The sequence below is a fragment of the Notolabrus celidotus genome, chromosome 14 (assembly GCF_009762535.1).
Source record: "Notolabrus celidotus isolate fNotCel1 chromosome 14, fNotCel1.pri, whole genome shotgun sequence".
In the NCBI taxonomy this organism is placed as follows: Eukaryota; Metazoa; Chordata; class Actinopteri; order Labriformes; family Labridae; genus Notolabrus; species Notolabrus celidotus.
The window spans coordinates 19,921,965-19,947,514 of NC_048285.1; the positions used below are offsets into that span (position 1 = coordinate 19,921,965).

At 41.0% G+C, this 25,550-nt stretch overlaps 1 protein-coding gene across 1 annotated transcript in view; it reads left to right on the forward strand.

The window, feature by feature from the left end:
* The first annotated feature begins 728 nt into the window (after positions 1 to 728).
* The window catches only part of LOC117825753 (CD166 antigen homolog), a 42,097-nt gene continuing 17,275 nt past the window's right edge, over positions 729 to 25,550 (forward strand). Inside the window, 1 exon segment of the mRNA XM_034701681.1 lies at positions 729 to 1,028. Coding sequence (XP_034557572.1) covers positions 968 to 1,028 — 61 coding nt within the window. The 5' untranslated portion in view covers positions 729 to 967.

A 25,550-nucleotide genomic window follows, 5' to 3' on the forward strand; every position in this document is an offset into this window, starting at 1 on the left:
GTGTTGTGTTTGGGGTTTTTTGTTATCAGTACATTTAGATATTTAAACACTGATGAAGACATAAATGATTAACTAATGAATTAGAAAGGAAGACTTTTTCAAACTTTAAGCTCCTTTTTAATGATTGTTCAATAGTTTTGGGTTTCAGATTAAAATCCTCTTGAAGACTTATTAATAACGCCATCTTTGGCTGTTGGGTGTTTATTTATTTTTTTCACTCACAATTATTATTTAATAGAGTAAATAATTGTCACACTAATGCTGGTAATTCTAAGGCTACTCAAATGTACTTTTATGTCAGTCAAGCTTTTAAATGCAGGTTAGGGATTAGTCATGCTCGTTTTTTCCAGCATGAAACAAGTCTGAGGTGCTACTGATTGAAGGTTTCCCTCCTTTTTGTGTGTGTGTGCGTGTATGTGTGTGTGTACATGTGCGTGTGCGTGTGTGTGTGAGAGAGAGAGGGAGTAAAAGAGTGTGGGGGGTTAGGAAGAAGGAAAAAAGGAGTTGAGAATATGAGAGAGAGTGAGTGGGAGGAGAAGACGGGGGGCCAAGAGGGGGTCGGTTGGGGGGGTCTCAAGAAAAGGGGTGGGGGGTGTTGCTGGAGTGAGGGTACTGGGGAGTTGGGGGGGGGGGGGGGGGGGGGGGCTGGTGGTGGTGTGCGTGTATGTGCTGGGGGTGGGGGGAATGGGGAGGAGCCGCAGACAGCATCCCCCGCCCTCGCACTCGTCTCTGTGCCCCTCACAATTACCTGTTCCTCCATAACTGATGTGAGCGCGTGTAAGTGGAGAGCACATGCCACGTTGAGAGAACAGACAAGTCTGAACTGAACTGCTTGTACAGCACCGGTTGCAGTGGCTCGCGAGGACCATTTCTATTACAAATCACCTGAAACACCAACACAAACCTCTACCAAGTGGTTTTTAAACGCACCTCCGAAACAAACTGAGGACCTGAGAGACTCGCAAGGATGCACTTGTTGTCTGCCAGCTGCGTGTGCGCCCTATTCGTCACTGCTCTCCTCTGCCAAGGTAAGCTATTGTTTCATTCACCGGCCGGAGTGGCGGGGTTGCACGCGGGGGTGCTCTCGTGCGCTGGAGTCGCAGGTGTATGTGGGGAAGAAAGTCTCAATAGTGTTCACGCAGGTTCCGCCACGAACTTCAGCCCAGGTTATCGAGCACGTTTCCGGGTAGAAGTAGGCACGGCGGCGGTTTTATAGTTATACAAGTTAGTTTGATAATAAGGTTGATGTTTTGTGTTCTACTAAGACCTTGTGTGTGAGTGCCCGTCGCAGGTGGTTTAAATGCTGTGTTAAGATACATTTCCATAATGTTTGAATACATTTCTAAAAGAGCGAATTCATTGTTTTATTGCTGTTTTTCAGCTTATAGACCACATATAACATCGTAGTCACTTTTCCCCATGTGTTGAATATTTATTTTAAAAAAAAAACTCATTTAAATATCTTCTCTGTATGAAAGTAAGTAAAGATAAATATGAAGTTATTCTAACTTTAATCATCTCAGTAATTATACATAGTTCTAATAGTCTGCCCATGTCTCCAAAAGTGACTTTCCATGTGCAAATCTGCTATGTGACTTGAAATATTGCCCATTGTGCCACCCCCATTCTTCCCAAACCCCCCACATGATGGGAGAGGCAGGCAGTGAGGGAGGTAGTCATCATCACCACCCATTCTTCACATGTGCTCATACCATGATGTCATCACGATATGCTCCATTCTATTATTTTTTTTCTGTCCTGTTAATGCAGGCTGCTGAGCGTAATGATGCTGCGTTCACATCCTGTCTGATTTATTGTAATTATGGGCTGCCTGTTGGGTTTTAGGAATCAGCTCCTGACAGGCTCCCTCTAGTAATTACACCGAGGATAGGGCTCATTTTGGACTCCAGTGTAGAGTGACTTGTAGAAGTGAATGCTTCTGAGTATTAGCAGGGAAATTTCGTTGTTTAGTTAGAAAACGAATGCTGTTATTCAGTGTTAAGTGATTGAATTATTCTTCGGGAAGAAAAAGATTAATTCGTCCCTGGTGGCTGATGAAAATGAAACAGAAGCAGGAGTGCTTTTTAAAAACATTTCTCTCTGTGTCTTTGTGTTTCCTTGTTGTCTGCTCTGTCAGGCCAACAGGTAGCAACACCATGTGCTCCCATCACTCAGCCAGGCCATTAAACAGAGCTGCACACAGGCTCAGATCCCCCCAATACACCCCCCTCACACCCCCCTCCAGAAAAGACAGGGGGAGGCAAAGAGGTTGATCCCACTGTACTCCCTTCAGCCTCGTCACACTACGGTGGCGCCTGTTGTTGTAAATTAACACCATGCAGCACCTATCAGTCAGGCTCAGGTGGTTTATTTGAGAGGAAACGAATGGCCCTTTTAAGGTGTTTTTACAGCACTCTGCCTCTGCAGTGCCGTGTGCTTGAGACTGGAAGAGAGTGTGCGCTGAGTTGGTAATGAGGTTACACTTTATGGCTGTCCACACTGCTGTGTGTTTTAGCAGACGTGCTGCCCGGAGTGATGGTCGAAACATGTGTGTGTGTTTGCTTTTACAACAGATGGTCACTTCTCCTAGATGAACCCTGAAAGTTTCAAACACAGAAGGAGCTACTCGTAATTCTTTTTCAATTCGATCAGCATGGGTGAAATCTGACTGAAAGGCTTTATTGAGTTTGGGATTTGCAATAAAAGCCATGTCGATACTCGTAATAAGAAACAGGCCTGTGTTTATTGTATTTGAAGAGATAAAAAAGCTACAGCTTGCAGGGCTTTGGCAGTTGAAGGCCACGAGGAGTCAGGGCCACAACGAGACAGTCGTTGAAAAACAGGGCCCTGGGTTACTCCTAGAACAAATACCCTAGAAAGAAGATGCATCTGTTTTTTTTTTTGTTCACTCCCTCGTCTCCACCCTTCCCCCACCACCACCACCCTCGCCCCCCTCCTCCTGAACAGACAGACCGCACTCGGTGTCACAGCTGGCATTACTTGTCGAGCGAGTGGGGCTCTCCCTCTCACTAATGGACTAATCTCGTCCGGGGGGTCACCCAATTTCACCTGAGATAGATTCACTCTCCCACCTTTCATCTTTAACCGGGTTACGTCCGGACTTGGTACGGATGTTTTGATGTTAATGAGCGGGGAGAAGTACACTTAAGCTACATGTGAGATTGCGTACTGCTGTTGTGTTTGTGTGCCTCGCCTTGTTTATAGGTGGTTTCGTCTTGATGTTCGGAGGCTGCTTGAGCGCGTTCCGTCTTTGAACAGAGATTTCTTTGTGATTCAAAAAGTATTGTATCCCTTCATGCAAAATTCAGATGCAGTCATGGGAAGTATGGCAACTCAGGCGAACCATGGCTTTGAATAAAAATGCTGCATCTGCTCTCCACTTTTTAGACTTTAATACTCCCTCTCACAAAAAAAAAATGTTATTTCCTGATCAAATTCTGCAAATGGTCCTCTTGCCAGCTCCAGAACAAAACAGCACTATGAAATCAAATCTGGCCATCTGAATAACCGCACAAAAACACAAGGGAATATCAGAATCAGCAGAATTTAAAAAATTGAATGGGGCTGCAGAAGATCTTACACCAACAAAGGAAACAAACCTCCTATCAATCCATAGTTCCTCTCACATAATGGAATGGGAACGCTTAAAATGGCCCCTTTGGGATATCTACACATCACATTATCCTGCTGGATGCTTAACCCAAATCTGGCAGCTCAAAATGTCCCTCAAGGGGCTCTGTAGGGCTCTCAGTCCCGTGTTTGGAGCGAAGAGTGTGAAGTGGGATCTTTTGTGCCATCACACATATACTACACTTGTGTTTCTGCAGAAGAAGACCTTGGTATTGAGGAGAAAGTGAGACAGATGCAATGGCTCACCCAAGCGAGTGATATATGAAAGGAACAGATGTTCAATGGGGAGAATTATTTCTCGGGTTTGATTGTATGTCCTCCCCAGAATAAGTAATAAGAAGAAGAGAAGAGAGGACTGCTGCTCTCAGGGACTCCTTAAAGAAGAAGTTGCCTCAGACAAGCAAGGCCATACTGTAAATTAAAGCGGTGTTTGGGAAGGGAGTCCTGTGTCACATCCCATCAGGGGGTGCAGGATTCCTGGCAGCGCCCCTGGCAGCGCCGCTTTATAGCCAGGATGTGAGGATCACGCTTAATTAACTACTCACATCCTAACTAGAGCTTTAAATTGAATACAACTTAAAATAGAAATATAGATTTAGGTGCAGTAAGATCAATGTGTATCTCTAATGAAAGTAAAACCTGGCTGTTACTTCATCCATCATGCAGCGAATGAAAAGAGCAAAGAAGCTTCTGTGCGTTTCTAAAACAGTAAAATCTCAGGTTAGAGTCAATCATTAACCTGCTGAGAGAAATGTTGGAGAGTTTTTACTAGAAATTAGGTCAGCACACCAGCTTATCCTCAGAGAAGTGACGCTTATTACAAATGCATCTGAATCGTACGGTTAACTTCGGGTTAGATCTTGAACCAACTGCTCAGAGATTTTTGCTAAACCAACTCTAACTGCACAAAACTGTAGTGCTCATTCAACAGCTTAATATAGACGTGCATTTATGATCTCTTTCCGCTGGTTTTTGTCTGCCCTGCACCCCTGCATGGGTTGAAGTGCTTCACACCCACACACACGCACATGCACATGCACACACACTCAGCTCACATGTGCACACATAGCCCCAGCAGGACACTGAACAGGTGGAGTAATGTTGTTTTTTAGGGCCATGAAGGGGGCAAGTGTCTCTTTATGACTTCTGTTTGTTTGTGCAGTTGTTGGAAGAAAAGCTGTCTGCTCCTGACACACGCGCCACCCTGAAATGAGAATATTTTAAAATAGACCTATTCTATTTATTTTTATACTTTTTTCAAAGATCTGTTTATTTGCATTTAACACATTACATACAGAAGATGTAAACAATTAAAGCAAGTGATGTTTTTTTGTAGAAGAAAAAAAATAAGCAAGTGAATGAAAAAACAACCAATAATAATAAAAGATAATAACTTAAAATAAATAAGAAAATAAATCATAGTGAAAATACAATAAAATAATAAGTCCAAAAGGTAAATAAACAATAACAATTAAAAAAACAATAATAATACTAATACCAAAAAATAAACACCCTGTGTGATAACTGTTATATATTTATTTAACCTTTCATTATTTCAGTCTGGGATCCCTAAAGATTTACTGTGCATGATTTGCAGTGCCAAAAAAACTCCTTATTTATCTTATACTGGCATCCTTGAAAAGTCTCTTCTCAGCACTTTTCAGCCTCTGCCTGCAACACTCCGATTTGTCCTCTTTTCCAGTGATATAAGGTTAGACACAGCCTTTGGGTGTCACTTTTCACACCGCTTTGTTGTCAGGAAACGACCGGAAAGTTCTGCCTTTACAGAAAAAGTCTGAGGCTAGCCTTTAGCCCAATTATAGCTATTTGCAGTCAGCTATTGTTACATAACTTGCTGTTATGATGTTATGTACATAACGATGATGTAGGCCTGACTTCATGGTTGTCTTTATAAGCAGCACAGCCCTAAGTTTGCTGTTTTAGCATGGGTGAACAGCAACGTTTTTGGGCTGGTGTTGACCTGTGAACATTAAAACTTGACTCTGTTTTCTCATCCCTTCATCTTTTGGAAGAGAAAATAGTTTTACAACTAAGAGAGCACTAATGAGCGACTTTTCGAGGAGTGCTGAGCAGAGAAAAAAGCTGAAAAGTAAAATAGACCTTTCAGCTCTGGGGTGGGCAAGTCCTTGGAAAAAGCTGCCGGGTGGGAATGATCTTTAACATCGGCCTAATAGGATGGCAGAGCCTGACTTCAGGTTCAGGCCAAGTCTCACAAAGTCCTAGGCATGGTCTGTTCAGAGAAGCCGGAAAACAGGTCCAGAGATCACACCATCATCTGTGCATCCTAACCCATGGATGTTCAACATTGCAACATTACATGCATGTTTTAAAACATGGATCATCCTTTACGTTTCAGACTCATTATAGACTTGAAAATACGAGTTTCCTACATGTCACGAAGAGCAATTCCCCCTCAGCTGGACTCAGGGAGCAGGGAGATGTATGAAAGGCTTTGCTCTGAGAAAATGAAAAGACTTGTGTGGCAAAAGTAATCACTCTCGGGCAACGACTCAGTGAGAAAAAAGGCCTTTTGTTCGCCTGTGACAGTTTTACACACAGGATTATCAGTAAAACAGGAGCAAGTGAATCTTAATTACACTTTGGTGATTGGCCTGCCCCACTTCTGGAGCCACAGTGTGAGATATATACAACTCTTATAATCTCAGCTAGAATTGCCTCTGCAGCTATTATCTCGTCAGGTTAAGAAAGGCAGGTTCAACTTACGCTTTTTATTGACTTTTTATGTTGTTGTCTTGCAGCTTGTGTGATTATACTAAGGTGAAATCATTTTAAAGTGAGAGAGAGAGCTTTGTAATGCTGCACCAGACTGACTTACATCTCAGATTGTTCTTTCCCTTTCCCTGTTTTGCACACAAGTTTCTCGCTCTGCCATGCAAAATTACTGGTTTATTTGTTATCCGAAGGGGTGGGACCAGAGCTCTATTGTTTCAACCATAAAGAAAGGCTTAACAACAGGAGAGGGATGAGTATGCTATGCAGTAGTGCCTCCTTCTTTATGCAGGAATACCCCCATTGAAATGCATGAAGGTATCCTTGGTTTTGGTGAAAGACCAGCAGCACTCTGAAATCGGGCAGCCCTTGTTTCAGGGACAAAAAGTGAGGTTGTTTCTGTCCTTTGTCATTGATGCAGCCCCCTAGCTTTCACTGGATTCCTGTGGACTCCCGCCGACTGTATTGTGAGGCCGGCTCTTTTTAAACAAATGAGAGTATGATAGCGACTTCTTGCTCCCGCTCCTCTCTTTGTCATTAATATGGAACAGCACACACCCCTCTGAGAGGGCACAGAGAAGCTGCCGCCTGTCCCCCGCACCTCACATGTGCAACCTGACGGAGGGAAGGAGGGAGGAGGGAGGAGGGGTGTGTGTGTGAGGGTGTGGGGGGGAGCATCTCTCCTCCATATGAAAAGCCTGTGGCCACACCCAACTCTAACTGGGGCCTGGATCTTTGTTCAAATTCTCCATTAGAGTCATCGCTGTGTGTTAATGAATTCTTTGAGAGACCCCCATTAACTGTGATGGTAATTATTTGACTTCGGTGAATATTAAGGAGAATATAGCATGAAGGGGCGCATATGTATGGAGAGCTGGAGGCTTGTGCTCTTGAGGCCTTTGTTTTATGTGAATCACTTTTAATGAATCCTCTTTTCTCATTAAAATGTTTCTTATAGATTAAGAAATGACAAAGCAGTATCACTGTTTGGACTTGTGACAGCTGCAGGGGCTCCTACTGACCAATGAAAGGGGGTCAGTGTAGACCTTTGATATTTATGCCTGCTCTCCCCTAAAGTCATTATTTCTGCTTATTTATGAGAGTCAAATGGTAGGACAGGAGGTTGCTATTGTATCAAACCTTTATTATAACTTTGTCTAAGGTTCAGGGAGTCAGTCAGCTTTTGTTTAAAGGTGAACTATTCATTTCAAGCCCCAGGCCAACTACTAAAAACGACGTGGAGTTTTTGTCTTTGGATTCATTTCTGAATCATCCTCTGTTGGGTCCAAAGCTCTTTAGCATCACTGAGTCATTTCTCTATTCACTCTGACAGTGTTTAGCAATTTTTCATTCATGAGACATCACACTGCTCTTCGTCACGTACTGCCTAGGGGACTCAACAGAACAGTCTTGTGTCTGCATTTGACCTCACATTCTTGCCATTTTGAAAGCTGTTTCTTTGTGTAGCGCTTGACCATCCTTCCACCCATCCTTCATAGCCGCAGCAGCAGCAGCAGCAGCAGCAGCAGCAGTCTGCATAGCCTGAAGCTATCTTTGATTACACGCTGCTGCAGTTGAACTTGCAGGAGACAGGAGTTCTCATTCAGGGAGACACTTGCTCCCAGGGATAGCCTGAGAGTATCTTTGATTGGAATTAAAAGCCTGCCATTTTGTCAGTACCTAAATAAAAGGAAAGGATACAAGATAGAGGATTAAATGGTTGGCTGCTTTCTCTGGGTCATCAATGTATCAATACACTTGGAAGTAGCTGAGAACTCAATAAAGTCTATAACATTGTCATCAGGGAAATAAAAGGCACAACCTGCTCTCATTCGATGTGCCTGCCTGTCATGAAATTTCAAATTACCCTTGGTTTTGAGGGTGTTTTCCTTACAATGGAAGTTACCTCGCTGTAAAGCTCTCATTTAATGAATTTGAAGCCTCTCTATGAATATGAATCCCAAGCAGGTTCACTTCCTAAGGGGCCAAGGAGTATGTGGACTGAGGATAAGCTTGACAAATTCAACAGAAATCACAGTTTTCAAAAGTTATCCACGCATATTTGGAATTGTTACTAAATTAAATAGAACCACACGGGCATGTGATGGTCATTTATAGCTCTTTCCAGACCTAACATAACCTAACATAACCTAACACAACTAAAGCCATTTTGTGTCATTTCATATAATGGTGGCACAAAGCTCCAGGACATACTAGGATGCAACCTGAGAATTTTCAGATTAAAAAGTGCAGCAGTATTTCAGAGAGTCTCTCTTTTAAGGCCTCTTTAATACCTAAGTAGTGTAGAAGCACGATGCTAATATTGAAACATTGTCGTATTGTTATGAAAAGTGCAAAATTAACAGATTATTTGTCTATTTAGTTAGATAGAATAATAAATACATGAAAAGTAATTGAGGTTTAAGTAATGGATAAACAGTTACCTTGAGGATGCACATTACGACTTAAAATAGTTAGCTTAAGGGCAAATAGCTCAAAAATCAGATCATGGAAAATCGAGAAGGTGTAACTATTAGGAGTAGACGGTTGAAATATTTAGCCTTAAGTCAAACATTTTTACAAGAGTAGGATGTTGAAACTGTCGACACAAATACACACTTGAAAAAGTTAGCTTAAAGGCAACTATTTTAAGTGTTTATTTTAGCTATCTAGCCTTACAAGTTGCTATTACAAGTGTGTAGTGTTAGCTAGCTAGCCTTACAGTCAACAAATTAAGGTGTTTATCAAAAGTAGTTACCTCATAGCTTAAGGCTTAATGGCTTGCTAAAAGTGAACAGTTTAAATGTTATGCTATAAGTTCTGATAAATGTTTGAAATATGCATTAATAAACATACAAAATTGGAAGTTGAAGTTCTCTGGATTATGTTATAACTAAGAGTTGACCGATATTGGTTTTCAGAGCTGATACTGATACCGATATTAGTAGTTTAAGAGACTGATAACCAATATTTGAAACAGATGCATTTACACTAATAATGAAAAACTTTGTGTCAAAATTCAGAATTTGGAATATTAGAAACTTCAACACAAGACTTTGTTTAAATGCCGTCTAGCCAATCAGATGGTGTTATGGGCGGGACATTAGGTAAGACAGAGATAATAGGCACAATAATTGGTCCACCCCTTGTTATTACTAACTTGTATATATTCCAAAGAGGGCATCAACATCATAACCTGTCTCTCAGCCTCATTTTCTTGAAACTGTCCTCATATCATCTATAGTCAGCTGCTTTATGAAAGCAGGACATTCTCACATTTCAGTCCATGAAAATTTGGCCTCCAGGCATGTACTTCCCAACATCCTAACAACTTATTTTTAAACAATGATTAAGTGAAACATGAAGTTACCCTCATAACAGATTAGAGGTCATTATCCATAATTGTTTAGTTGTTGAATAAAATGCATGAGCATAAGAGGAACTGTACCCTCACACTCAACAACAATTTTTCACTTAGACCTTGTTCTCTCTCTAAAAAGTCAAGTGTTTTTTTTAGATGGCGGTTGCTGGCTTTTGCTGATGCCCGACTTATGAATATGTTCGATGTTTTATGACAAGATGCTGCTTTGCTGTTAAGTATTCAGCTGTTTCATTGCCAGACCTTATGAGGAAGGTGAAGAGATGCTTGTCTGGTAATTGGATGCAATACTTAATTTTCTAATGGGGCGTCTTAAGAGGTCAAGTAGCCTGATGTTCCTGGGGGGGATTTTTAAGCATTACACATCCCACTGGTGCATTTTTAAACACAGACTTTTTCACTTACTTATCTTCTTAGCAAAGAAATTAATCTTATCCCTCTGATTTTACTCAGACTCGACTACAGAGTGGTCTCAAAGGAAAGATGTGAAAACGTTTAACATTAAAGTAAAAAGCAGCCTGTCCACTAAAGGCCTTTGTCACATAAAGGTTGCTCTTTTATCCTGTCTATTCTATACAGCCAGGAACTTCTTAAATTAACTTGAAAGACTTTAATTTTGAGAAATGAAGATGCCATAACCCATTATGCTACCATTCATCACCCCCATTCATGAAGTAGATGCAGAATAGATGACACATCATTTCCTCATGTAATGATAGTGACTTCATTTGAAGGCACAGGGTCACACAGATGATAATTTGACACTGAAAAATGAACAGCAGCCTGGATTTTCAGCTCTTTTCTGAGGAAATCTCAGGATTACCTCTCTTAGTGTGAAGGCCTTGCCTCAGCATGTTCACCCATTAACAGAGGGACACAAATGGAAACACAAAACCAGAGCCACATCACAGCCACAGTTTGTTATTACAAGGATATTTGCTCAGATAATATTATCCTTCAGGGGGTTTCTACTAATTAGACTACTTTGCTACCTTTCTGCTGAGGGTTGTGTTTCCTCAGGTTTCATGCTTGAACAAATTTATTTCTTATTGTTCCAGTAATGTTTCCTGAGTTTTCTTTTATCAGGTCATTACATTTGCAAATTTGCATGTTCTTTACTATAATAAACGGAGACAAGAGGGAGTCGAGGAAAGCATGCTGGGTATGTAGCGAAGCAGACCAGGCTAGCTGTGCCACAACACTTTTACTCCAGCATGAGGTCTGAATAATGCATTTACAGAAACCAGTGAAACACCACTAATTAAATAAATCGTGTGTATTTCTCAAGCGGCAACTTCCGGACTCAAACGATGAAGCCCATGCGGAAGTGTTATAAACTACAATTCATCGAGAATCCGTTTGAGGCTGGCTGCAGAAATACCGGAAACCACATAGACACCGATTAAAAAAAGAGGATCTTTACAGCATTAATAAACATGTTTACAGCCTGGTTCAAAGAACGGCTTGGCTCTATATAGCTAATTTCGGCACACACTGTACGGGGGGTGAAAATATATTAATATTACAAGTTTTTGCCCAAATAAGGACATAACTGACTTGACTCCTGGACGGGAACACATAGCTGTTGACTAGGAGACTCCGCCTCTTTACATCACACTCTGACTGGTTGAGTTCTGCATTTCCAATATGGCTACCGCCAACGATTGGCTTCAAAACAGCGCTGGGTGACGTCACGGATACTACGTCCATTATTTATACAGTCTATGATAGTTCTATTTTGATCTGTGCGAGCTAAATGCTAAGATACTAACAATGACTATTTTAAATGCAGATATTTAGTACAATGTTTATTTAACCATCTTGGTTGACAGTATAAGTATGTTAGCTTGCTAAATTCAGCTTATTCCCACTTCACTAAACGACAACCCAATTCATCCTATTACAAGTCATCTGAAAGGCATATACAATTGCATTAGCAATCAATTAAAAGTTTATGTCCTGTAGTCATTGAACACTTGATTATTACATCACAGAATTAACAACTCTCCTTTTTCTAATGGGCAACAATTCATTAATCGTCTTCTAGCTCAAATATAAACCACATTTAATTGCTGAAAGTTGTCGAGGCATGTCCCTCAAAACCTTGTCTAGTTGGGTAAACATGCCAGCTTTGATCTCCTGGAGACAACAGAGGGAAATGTTCAGTAATCAGCAAAGTCTGAAGGTTCATTATCTCAGTATCTTGAGTTATTGTAGAAAATTCTGCAGCAATCAGTGTGGCATTTTGTTGAGTTCTTTCAGTCAGAAGCAAACAATAGCTCGTGTTGCTATCAGTAGATCCACACCGCTAGTGGCGTAGCTGAAAATATTCACACTGTGTACACATTGTGTCTCGTTTTTAACACTAATATGGAGTTTCCAAATTATCAGGGGTGTTTTTTCTCCGCTACGATTTACAGCTTCCTCTTCTTGTTCGGGGGAGTCTTCGCCCGAGCTCTAGACTTTTTGTCTGACCCAGCAGCAGCAGAGTCTTCTCCAGAGGACTTTCTGATCACTGCGTTGACTCACTTTGCTTGAAGGGGGATAGTCCGCCTGTCTGTCCATGGAGAATTTCACTCCTGAGCACTCTTTTTGGCCACATTGTAGATATTTTTGTATTCAGTTGTTGGCACATTTGTGCTTATTGACAGGTTTGTGTGTGGTGTGTAGTTTTCTCTGCTGCTCCACCATCAGTTTGATCTGCAGGGCTTCTTATTCTGCTGTTGTTCACCACAGCAGAAGAGGGGTGGGGGTGGGTGGGGGTGGGGGCTAGATATGTGCAATGCTAGGCAGAATGGTTAAAAGCACTTACCTTGATGTGTGGCTTCTCCTCATGTCACGATAGACCAATAAAATGTATCTTTCAGGACTAATGAAATTATTAGCCTTTTAAAGGACCTGGTTATCCTGGACAAATGTGACATACGCTGAAATATATGGATGGTGAGGGGTTATGTCATCTCACAGACGCAAACAAAGAGCAAAGTTGTTTTTATTGGGGCAGTTTTTTCTGTTTTGAAAAGAGAATAACACTATTTGTGCCCTTGATCTGAAGAAAGATGCATAACTTCTTAGATGTGAATTTATTCCACATAAGGAAACACTTTTCCCCTCCTAAAAAACACATCAATTAATCAGACACAAGCATGAAGTGCATTCTTGTTAAATCTTTCAGACAAATCACGTTAGCATTTATTCCCGCCACGTAAATCTGAAAGTCCTGAAGTCGTAGGAGGACTCAGCTGTGTGACAGCGCGCGTTAATCTCCAACCTTTCACAGCTCTCCATCAAAGCAGACGCTGGTCGGCCGGGTATTAAATGTGAAACCAGACAGATTTGATGTGCAAGCAGGTACATAATCCTTTGTATGTACTATCTGCATTCCATGTATTCCTCCCACAGCGCTGCGCTCTGTTTAGCCAGCAGAGGCTTTAGGACCCCCCCGGAGCCAGAAGCTAAAGCAGGACCCAATTTGAAACCCTCTTTAATGCCAGCAGGGCTGCTGTGCTTATTAGGATGGGGAGCGTTGTCTGCACTGTGTTACAGTGAAGGGTTAGAAGGTCATCTCTGTCATTACAGGAGCACAACAGCATACATGACTCTTTGCTCGACTAATGTTCAAGTATCATCCTCTCTGCAGCAATTACCACAGATGAAAGCTACACCAGCTATCTGCTGAACAAATGAGAATATGTACCTGTTAATATTTTCCTCTGTTTACAGCCTAACAAGGCATACATAATTGATACAGCAAAAGTGGAGTGGTGCATTACATTCAGACCACAGTAGAACTACTGCGCATATTTCCATTTATCATCCATTTTGTGTTGGAAAATATTAGTCCTCGCCTCATGCAGTGTCTAATGAACCACTTTAAGATCGATAAGTGGATCCGTTCTTGTTTATTCCACGTACAGAAATGATGGGCCTCAGGCTGATTTATCTCCCTCTTTTCCAGCGCTCTGGTCAAGGCTGTGTGTGGGTTTGTTGTTGTGTAGCAAAAGAGGATCACTTTACCTCCACCAGGGCAGCAGGTTTGATTGGTATCCTCGGGCACTAACTGCAAATGTAAAATGGTTACAGAGATAGTATAATAGTAAACACAACCGCTCCCCTGGGACCAGTACACTACGGATGTTCAAAGGGTTTCCCATTGATGGGAGGCGTGGGGGGCAGGGACAGGGCGGGGCCACTCTAGCAGGAAATAAGAGCACTTGTGGTAGAGACAGACAGGCAGGCAGGTACTTGAACAAAAAGCTGATAGCACATTGACGTAAACAGTGGAGTCTGCAGCTGCCAGCAGGGCTAACATTTTCCAACAAAAGAAATATGTAATTCAGTGGAGTTGCTACTAGTAGGAGGATGCTTTTAGTGTGATGGCAGAGGAGATGTTTCCATTTTGACCCTCCTGACGGCTCATATATAAAATACAGTGAGCGTGAGGGCCTATTTGGGTTTTTTCTTTCTAGCTTAGGCTGCAACTAACAGTTACTTTCTTCAGTGACTCAGATTTTAGTCAGAGGATGAAGGAAAATGCACATCATAAGTTCCCCAGAACCCAAATTGAGCAAGTGTGGAAGTTTATCTTCCTGCAAGTTTGAGCTGATTGGCATTTTGGGGTCATTGTATTTCTGCAGACTCAAATTGTCAATTAAAAATCAAATAAAAAACCTATTGATTAATTTGAAAGATGTGGAAGTCATCATTAGTTGAAGCCCTGATGTTTCACAGGAAAGTTTGTAATGGGTTTTAATTTAATAACAAACTAATCAGCTGTTTATCATTTTTTCAATTAACTAATTCGATTTGAAATAGAGTCAAATCCATTACCAGTGCCCAAGGTGACACCTTTGCATTACTTGTTTTGTTTGACAAACTGCCCAAAGTTGTTTTATTGTATTTGATAAAAAGTTTAATTACACAGGCTGAAAAAAGCGCAAGATCCTTTGAGGTTGGAGCCAGGTGGTATTTGTGACATAAAGTGGGAACTTGATTATTGAATTAGTTGCTTTCTTATGATTGATTTATCAGTTGGTCCACTTATCATTCCAGAGTCAGTCTGTCTCTCCTCTTTCCTCGAGTGCTGTATGACATTAGCGCTAACAACCCCTACGGCTAATAATAAATTGATTAAAACGATGTCCTGACTTTAATCCAGAGAGCACACACAACGTTAGAGTCTAGTCCTTGTTGAGTCGGCCTGGTTGCTTCAGGCGAGAGCAAGGCTGGCAGGTTCATGGCCTGTGTGCAAAATAAAAAAAAAGATCCCTCCTGTCTGATGTGAAACCTCTTGAAGAGACCCGGTGAAACGCCAAGCACTTTGATGTCAAGGAGGTTGTTTTGAATGTGTCAGGAATATTTCAGAGGCTCCTATTAGCACATCTGGCTGAGCAAAGGAAGGGGAGGGTGAAAATGAAAGTGTTATAATAACTTCGAGATTCATTTCCTGCACTTAGATTTATGGATATCGGTTCAAACAAGTCACGGATTCAAAGGGCACTTCGGTGAAAAGCATTACTCACTGTTAAAAGTCTCCATCTGGAGTATCACACCATCTGCTGCACCTCTTTAACCCCAACATTTATTTTACAAGGCTGTAAACATTTATTGTATTATCTGTGTGACTGCATTCTAAGCTGTAATTGGATAGATTATACATCCTGTGATTCCTAAAGGAAAAGAAGATGTTTTTATTTTTAATTACATGAGCTAAAAGAAGAGATTCAAACAGGAAGTCTTACCCTCTGAGAACTGGCATATTATCTGCCATTTATAATCTCAAACTTGGAAAAAGCACCGGGGAACCGTGTGATCAGATACCTGTTATCAAGGCTTTGCTAAAGTCAGATTCTGTGCGCCCTAAGTGTTGTGGGTTTTGGAGGGTACCTTTAAATCCTCAAAATACACGCTACAAGCATGAATAAAAGCTGCAGGTGATGTTTTGAAGTAGGGCTGGGCGGTGAATCAATTTTCTCGATTCGTTCGCATTTTTGGTTTAGGACAAAAATTGAAAAAAAAAAATCTAGATATTCTCTTTCACTTCCTCCGCCAGTCCCCTGGGCTCCAGAAAGTCACTTCTGCCCACCTTTACTTACTTCAGAGACACACACACACACACACACACACAACTGCAACATGACTACCAGCATTAATGAAGAGTTTGTTCCAAAAACAAAGGACCAGTCTTGTAAGTCGTCTAGAACTGGTTCTGTTTTGTGGCATCAGACCTCGAAAAGAAAAAAAAACAGTCCACTGCAAAGTTTGTTTAGAGGCCATTGCAGCTAAAGACAGCAGCATGACCAATTATTCAACAGAGGCATACAAGAGATGCACAAGACCGCTGCAGCCCACAAAGGTGAGCTGATCGCCCAGAGACTAAAACTTGTTTCTGTTATTTCTTTTTCACTTGTGTTTTTTTTTTAAGAGGGAAAATAAAAAAAATATTAAAATTATAATTTAGGTTGGTGTTAAAAAAAATCCAAGCTTTATTTTTAGACCATATCGTCCAGCTCATGTTGCACTTCATGCAGACATACAAGGTGTAAATGTGTTACGCCTAGGGGTGGGAATCGAAAAACGGATACGACTTAGAACCCGTTCCAATTGATCAATTCCTTCAGAATTGTACACCTCAAATGTTATTGATTCTTCTTAACGATTAATTTCTCAGCATGGCGCCAGCCACGTCCGGACTCACGCGGCCGAAAATGAGGCACCGAGAGCGGGTAAAATACCTCCGCGATGACCCCCGGAGGAAAAGCGTTTTTCCTCTCCAAATTCAGAGTATTTTCCTCCAGGCTCGGACTCACATGGCCGAGATGAGGTCAACCTATTGTTTAGTATGTTCAAGTTGAATATGTTCATGTTCAGTCTTGTGCAGACATAATTTTGGAAAAAATAAAATGGTTCCTTTTGGTGCGGAAGACTGTGTAGAACTACTTTTTTCCACTCAAAAAAAATACTCAGGAATCGTTAGGAGAATTGATAAGGAACTGGATTGATAAGCATAATCGACAACGGCATTGACATTGATAAAATCTTATCAATTCCCACCCCTAGTTACACCCCTGTAAAAACTGGTAAAGTGCTAAAACATTACAGAGATCTGCCAGAGATAACAGAAATATTCAGCACAACTTAAACCTCAGAAAGGCTCTTAAAAAGAAGTGTTTCAGTAACTGCCAGATTGACAAACCTAAATTCAAAGGCTCTGTGATAAGAAGCAGAGCTGATGCTGTGCATACGAGCTCTTCATTAGGCACGGGGGAGCAGGGCGAATTCAATAAAGCTTCTTGGATCTGCCACTATAATAAAGTTTGAAGGCTTCTTGGCATGCGAAAAAGTTATCACATTTAAATTACCCAGAAATAATTAAGATTGAACGAGTGGTTTCTAATCACATTTCTGAATTGGCTGAATGGAGAGTTAATAAGGCCTTAAGCCGCGCTATCCTCTCTGCACGAGCTACCCTTTAAATAAACGGAAAGGCTAATTCACAGGCTCTCTGTCCTGTGTGCTTTATGGTGCACAGGTGAAACGGTTTGCGTAACACAGGGCAGTACAACTGTATAGATGAGTTAAATGTATTTCAGGTTCACATAAAGATACAGATGTACCTGTTTGTAAGACTGAGGGTCACTATTTGAGTCTATTTTTAACTGTGTTTCAAACGCTGTAAGGTTTTAAGCTCCTGATTGCCTAGTCAAAGCCTACAGACGCCTGAAGGCAGTTCTGATTTGCACAAACCAAATTAAAACAAGCTTTATCCGTGCAGTTGGCGATGCCCAGTTTCCCCATTTTAACAGCTAAAAGGGATTTGTTAATCCAAATTTGCTCTGTAAAACTAGTGATTCTTCAGCAGATTGTGTCAACTCTTAATAGCTTCATTATCTCTTTGCGGGGATAGAGATTTTTTCCACACTCTTACCTGAGAGATCATAGTCATTGTGACATAGTAGAGGCATGTAGATCCATTAAGAGCCTCTGACACAGACCAGGCATTTAGAAAATCCATCTGTTCTATTCAAAGAGGCTGTCGTGAGGTAATGTCAGCCCTCCCGGAAACAGAAGAGTGAAGTCACTGCCAAAATGTTAGCTGCTGAGCTGCATCAGAAGGGTTAATGGACAAGTAGGAAGCAGTGTGCTTAGTTAATGGCCTAATGCTGCCTTTAATGGCACGTCGTTAATGGGACTCCTCGTGGATGTTTGGAGTCAGGACTGAGAGATCTCCTATGATCTGCCCTCAAGTCCAACCACCAGGCTTCTCACAACCACTTTTCCCCATGGGTCCCGTGGCCTGCGCCCCTCAAATACATAATTCACGATATAATGGACGTGATTTCTGAGTGCACTTACCGTCCCAAGATCACTCCTGCGGCCTGCTGTCTTAAGAGCAGTCCCTGGACCGGTGCGGCTCATCTGGAGACACAATTTATGACGTTTTTTAAGAGGGTTTTATAGAAGCTTGTGTGGTGGAGAGTACAGAGAGGAACATTTGAAAGACTAATGATCACGCCACAAGATCAATTTCAAGGAAACCTTATGGCAAGTCATTTAGAGTGATAATCACCCCTCCTGTAATATGCTTTTATCTTCCCCATCTGTCTGGCCCAGAGGACAATGGAACAAAACGGTGCCGTGACACTGCCTGTAACCCTGCAGGGCATATAAAATGTAAAATACTATTTCACAGATACTTTAAATAGTCAGGTGTGTGTCTTGCTTCCTCGTGGGCTCAAGGTTTTTTTTTTTTCATTATTAGCTCTAGCTTTTCCTCTCGGATGTTAATTTTCTCTAAATGCTTTGCTGGAACTTAAGACAACAATTAAACTTAAATCAAAGCTGGATTTTCTTGCTTTGATAGTGTTCTCAGCATCTTTAGAGTAATTTAGTAGTATAATGAAACCCTAAGATCAATTATTTAAAGTGCTTGACAATAGTTTCCTTTTAACATCTCATAAAACAGTTGGTAATCAAAGAGAAAAATGCAAGAGGGTCCTGAATCTGCTTCATTTTTAAACATATTCAGTTAATTTTAAGATATGGCTCTTATTCCTTAGTTTAAAACTTAAACTTTTATTTAATAATTATGCAGAAATTCACATTGCTGTTACATGCTGTATGTTGTCGGATATATGAGAAGATTGCTGAGCTGGAACAGCTAATGAGACAAGGTTGAGGCAATCTACCTGGCAGTGTGAGGTCTGTTTTTATGTTTGGCTCTGTGTTTTTTTCTTATTACCTCAGATAACATTCAAACATCGACAGCCCGACACCATGTTGAGACATTTCCACAGCAGCCTCATTAGATATTTAATGGAAAACTTTTCTTGATAAATCTTCAACAGGAACTTTTTGATGACACACTTTCTCTCATTACATGAGCATTTTGAAGAGCAAGGTAGACAACAGAAAGATAAATTACACTGACGGTGTCCCTAATGGACCAGAATGCGATGCGGTCACGAGGCATGCCGTGTTTTCAGCTGCAGAGAACTCTTCCTTTGGGCTTATTATTCCAGTGCATGTGCGATCACTCTCCGTACCTACAGGAATAACCCACAGCTAGTGCAAAGTGTTCAAACCTGTTCTCCAGGGATTGTTAATAGGTACATGGGAATTGTTAGGAAATAACATGGGTTGAAGCAAACAAGATATGACTTGAGTTGAATCAGGAAATGTGCTTGCAAAAAGTCCCAGAGAGAAAGAAGAAGAAAGGAAATTAAGATTATACAACAAACCCCTGGAAATAATTTGAAACGGAGTGCTTAAAATGTTAAGACTAAGTCCTGCCTACTTTTAGACAGTTGAGAAGAATAGAAAAAATACAATCCAATCTAGGCATAATGTAGAGCACAGCAGGGGAGTTTGAGGGCCATTAAACCCTGCGTTTAACACCTCCCTGATCAGAACGATTTTCTCTCTTTCAACAAGACGTTTCTTGCACTCCAACCATTTATTATACAAGTGGCTTGAATCACCCGAAGGCAAAAGAAATCTTTTCCTCCTTCTCGAGACCCCCTCTCTCCTCTTTGTCCTCTCGTCTCAATCCCTGACGAGAAGCGGAAGCGGCAACCTGATCCCTCCGCAGCAGGTCTGCACAGGTACTGAGCCCTCCTCGGGACGAGTCTGAATCCAGAGGAAATGGAGCCAGCATTTTCCGTCACAAGGCAACAATGGAGCCCGACAGGTGGGACTGCAGGCGATGCATTAGCCCTGTTCCCGCCTGCTGTTGTATGCTGGTGTCTGTTGACCACACTGATGCGACAAATGAACATTGTTGTCTTTTGCCTGAGGCAGGGAGAGCTCTCTATACGTCTCTCTATAAAATTCACTCTGGAAGCAGCGTGTTATTTCTAGCTGGAGGGCTGTGTAAAGCAGGATAGGGTTCTCATTTTTCAGGTACATGGAAGTATAAAGATGCATGAGGAGCTCTGATGAGGGTTATTTACTGTGCTGTACTCCTCTGTGCCTTTGCATTTTAGTTTTTGCAAAATCCCTTTCATGCACATTAGAGGTTTTGCCTTATTTCCCTTAATAACACAGAGTACTAAAATGAGTTGTGTGATTGGGTATTTGCTTGCCAAGCATGAATGCTATTGTTGGTTGAGTTGCACAGTGATCTAAAAATGTGTCCATGCTGCAGGGTGAAGGAGGGAGCCATTATGCCTAATAGACTCATACTAAATTGTGTGTTGTGTACCCTCCATCATTCTCCATTTCCTGCCCATCCTCTTCCTCCTTGCTTCGCCCTGAGGTGACAAACATAGCTCTGCTCAGTGTAGACTGTGAAATCACAGGAAGTTTTATTTATGTCATTGTACTCCAGCTTTTGAAGTTATGTCATTTTTAACAAGAAAGATTCTGCGGATGAGAACAAGACTCGACATTTGATGTAACAACTGATTGACAGAGAACTTGCTACTTTCTATAAAAACGTCAGTCATTGTAAAACAAAAACTCCGGCATTCTCTAGATGTCTTGTTTTCTTGGTTTTTCTTACTCCTACCTAATACATACTTGAGAAAATGATCTTTATTCGAAGTTACAATGAAAAAGTAAAGTGCATTAGGAACTTCTATATGCAAAGGGTTATAGATTATTATTGAGCCGATTTTTCTGGACTCTGTGTTTGAGGAAGCATGTGTAATCAGAATTGGACAAGCCCTGCAGGGTTTACAGTCAATACATGAAACAATGCATCGCTTTATGTATTAGATTAAATACTAATAATGTTCGCGATCGATCACAATTTCTTATGTCAGATGTCAGATGACATTTCCTGGAGCCGAGGCTGACGTATGCATGCTGCATGTTTAGCGCAGCCAACAGTCCTAAAACTGAAATTTCAACCTCATAAACTTTGATTGTTGAGTTAAAAACAAGCACTTAATTTGCTCGGAAGATGACTCAACCAGTTACATCTCGTAAATGTTTCCCGTTCCTTTCTTTATTGATTTGATGGTAAAAATCATTTCCTGTGTTATTATGAAAGAAACCAAACAAGTTTTCAGTTTCTTAATGTCAGATTGAAAAGATTGAGGATAGATGCCCTGAATATCACATCTTTGTTGTGTGGTTCTGAGAGAAAATACAATTTCATTAAAGGGAAACTAACCTCGTCTGCTGTTCTTGAGACTAATTTCCCATTCCATTGTTTTTATTGCATGGCTGTGCACCAGTTTCACACATTCATATTAATGTCAGAGGGTAACACAAACTGTTTCCCGTCATAAACTAATAAAAGTGATAAACTTTGAACAACTCTTTGTTACTTGGAGATAAGACTGCAGAGAGTGGATCACTTATTAAAACAAAAGAAGAGTTGACAGGCGGCTTCTTCAGCAGGACAGCAGGCAAGCCCCGCAGGGAACACTGTAAGAAAAAAAAAACCTTTGTCCCGAGGCTTTCTGTCCATAAATGGTCTGTCTTTGCAGATTGTCTCGTTCCTAATGACCTTTGCACCCAACTGAAGGTCAATGAGGTGCAGGGCAACACATTTAGTGTCCTGAAACAGATGGTGTGGCATGAAATGAGGCTTTTGAAATGGCTCCAAAGCTCCACGTCAGTGCATTTCATTTCACATAATGTGGCTTTTGTCAACCCTGAAGTACTTGAACAAACTCCTGCCTGCTGCTTATTTCTGCAAAATAGATTTAATCAGGCAGCCTGTCAGCATCAGCACTAGACCTGAAACAATTTTCAGCAATTATCAAGCAATCGATCATTTCTTAAGCTGCTATACCAAACACTCTTTCTGTAGCTTCTGTTTTGCTGCTCTCTTTTTCATATATAAAAGTAAATAGAATGCCTTTGGGTTTTAGACTGTTGATTGGTTAGAGGAGGGAAGATATTATCACTTTTTTTCTAGCATTTGATTTTACTGAATGATCAACTGATGAATCAAAAAAACACAGTGAGCAGAATAATAAATTCCAAATGAAAAGTAAGGATTTGCCAAAATTGTAACAGTTCATCCTGAGGGGAACATGAATGTCTCAGCCAAAGTTTATGACATCCGGTCACCTTGACTAATTCAAACTCAAAAACTTAACTTCATGGAGTTCCAGTGGAAAGTCAAGGGTTCCCCAAAGTCAGAATGGGTTTATTACTAGGGGACTGTGAGGAGGCGTTTAGGGACAAAATGTTCTCAGGAGCCTCTTGAAAGAACAACCCACTGGGGAACTACTCAAAGAACTACAAACTTCCAGAGGTTTTTCTCTGCTCTAGGTAAAGTGAGGTAAGGCAACACTATAGATAAAACCACCAACAACAAGACTGGCCAGTTGCTTTTTTGTGTTTTATGATACCAGCTGAGTAAGGAAGGAGAAGTAGAATTTGAAATTATCTCTTTAGTTTAACTGTACAAGTGTTTGACAGGGATATTTTAATAATGGAAGTTCCAAAGTTACCAATTACCTTGTTGTTAAAAGAGAAATTCCAATTCCAACTAGCTGATCTGTTAAGTAAACTAAACATCCAGATCCCCATTTAAGTGATGGTAGTTTCTGGTGCTTCTTTGACTCATGTTTGAACAGTCAGCATATATCTATGCCTCACCAAATTAATAAATGTCTCAAGGTAACTCTTGTCCTGGTTGGTTACCTACCTAATTTGGAGACAAAATTGTACTTTCAATGGTAATGGTTAAAGAATTCCAAAAAGGACACAAAAAAAATTGGCGGCACAAACTACAAAGCTCATCTTCTGCTCCAAAAGCATCTATTGTAGATGATTTCAAGATTTCAAAGCAATCTGTCCATTATTTGTGGGGGGTATTTCAATCTGGACTAAAGATTTGATCCAGTGAAAAACCCGTATTGCCCTCACAAGGGTGATGGTGCCAGCATGGCTTCACAGTTTGAGGTGATGGAGGCGTGATGTTGTGGTGAAAAAACTGCAATCACGCTCTGTTCACTGCGACATACAGGACAGAACGTACTGGAGAATTTGTTGTGCATGCTTCCTCTACCTGTTTGAAAAATGAGTCTCTCAGCCCTGGGCCTTTTTGACGACCAGCTCTCAACATTCCGGTGGAAAAAAACAAAACAAAAGCTTGATACCCTTACTTTAATGCTGCAAAGACACTGACAGGCAATTACAGTTGGTTGGGAAAAGGCAAAATTATAGAGGACACAATGTTGACGTTTGAAACGGTGCCTCCAGCCGGCAACAAAAAGGAAAGCATGTGTGAAAGGGATGTTGTGCGAGGGTGCTGTCAGTTCTCCATCAGTGACATGATTACACCCCTTCCCCTGAGAGAGATGGGGATAGCGAGGATTTAACTTTGTATTAAAAAAAAAATCCCTCTTCAACTGGTCTGGAATGCTTCCTTAGCATTGCTGATACTGTAACATCATTTTAATACCATCATATGCTTGTCATAATTAGTTAAGTATGAGCTGAGGGTGTTTTATGGTACAAAAACCCCAAAACACAGCAACCTACTCACCAAATCCACATGGCTGCCATTTTCTCTGATATTAAGCTCAGGGTGAGTAGCTAAAATGCTAGTTTAGTTGCTAAAGAGCAGTGAAATGATAAAAGTAGTTTAACATTCCCCAAGTTTGAGACTTTCAACCTGTGAAACAGCAGTTTGACATCCAAACAAGTGATAGCTTCCTGCCCTGAGCACTTTGTCAGAGATAAAGGGGGCCACTGTGTTCAGTCAATGGAGTGTGTTCATTATCAAATTATTGATCATGGTAGACTGAACAATTTTAACCAGAACCTTCCCAAACTTACCATGTGACAGTCGACTCTTTTCTTCTCTTTGGAGTGAGCCATGATAGATTGACTTATTAAACTCCTGATCTTCTGTAATTTCAGATAGTCGATGAGGCTAATCAAAATGCAGCACTTGTTTAATTATTTAAGAAAAGACAAGGACAAGAAGCAGAAAGTCTCGCAAGGTTAGGTTTTCCTTTAATTCTTGCTCTTTAGGCGAGCGACGTTCACTATATGAATCCAGCCTTTCCTCAACTATTATTGATCCGACCAAAGTGATTCTGTCTGCCCTCCTCACTGCTGAAGCGAGGCTATTTGCCATCAAGTCTTTGTGGACATGCGCCATGGGATCTCCATTCACTGCACAATCCCCATTTTCAGCACTTAATAAGTTTAGGCCTCCGTTGATGTTGTGGCTGAAAGACGTGCTCACACACAAACACACACTTACACCGAACACACACACAGAGAAAGAAATGGGAGGGCGTCAGGTAGCAAAACAGGGATATAGAAAGTAGTGTGGGGAGGTAGCTGATTTCCCTGGTGAGCTTATATCTGAGCTGTCGTCACCTGTCTCTTCTCAGAGAAAGAGGAGCCTTAATCATGAACATGAAAGTGTCTCCTGTGGTGCTGCCTGTCTCTGTCACTCGCCTGCCTATTACTTGGTACAGACAGAGTATTAGTTAAAAAAAAATTGTGCATTATGAGAGGTGTGCTTATGAAACTAAGGAGAATTACACATCAAATCTAACAACCAAAGTTATTTTGGTTTCATAGGAATGAGGATCTAATGAATGATCTGTGAAGACATAGATGAACTACATGAGAACAAAGTCTATTTAGCACTTTAATCTTCATTTTGGCACAATGGAGACCCTGGGTCCTCTTTAACAGATTTAAAAACACACTCATAATCGTTTCTTTAGTGTCACAGTTTCTAGATTTAGTACCCCGATCTGTAAAACATGGATGAACCAGTGGATTTTCAGGTGCTAAATAGAAAATAGTCTTTATATAATAGTGTTCTCTCTCACTGCCAAATGTGTTGACACATGATCTCTTTCTGATGCATAAATAATGTAACAATGAATAACAGCATACTATGCATTTCTACCCCGGATGACATTTAAACCTTGAGGTTTACTTGGCATCATGGAAAGGAGAAATATTTAAGTTTTAGTCAACAAATGCATGTTACCTTCTTAATGCTTTTTTTCACTCCGGGTAAAAGAACAGTAAAAGTATTAAGCATTATACAGACTCTGCTGCATTGCCACAAACAATAAACCGTACAGCCAATCTGAACAAAACACAGGTCACCACTTGCTGCTGCCCCCTCGTCCTATAGACAGCTGGCAGAGGTGATAACTTTATGTATGCATAGCATGTGTGCATGTTTTTGTCATTGTGTAGTCACATTGTTCACCTACTTTTGTCGCCAAGGATTACCTTATCTCAGTAAGCAGCAGGAGCTTTGTCATCTCCAACACAACATGTGCGATTAGTTCTCATTGTGTTACAGAGTAATCTGAACAGATAGAGT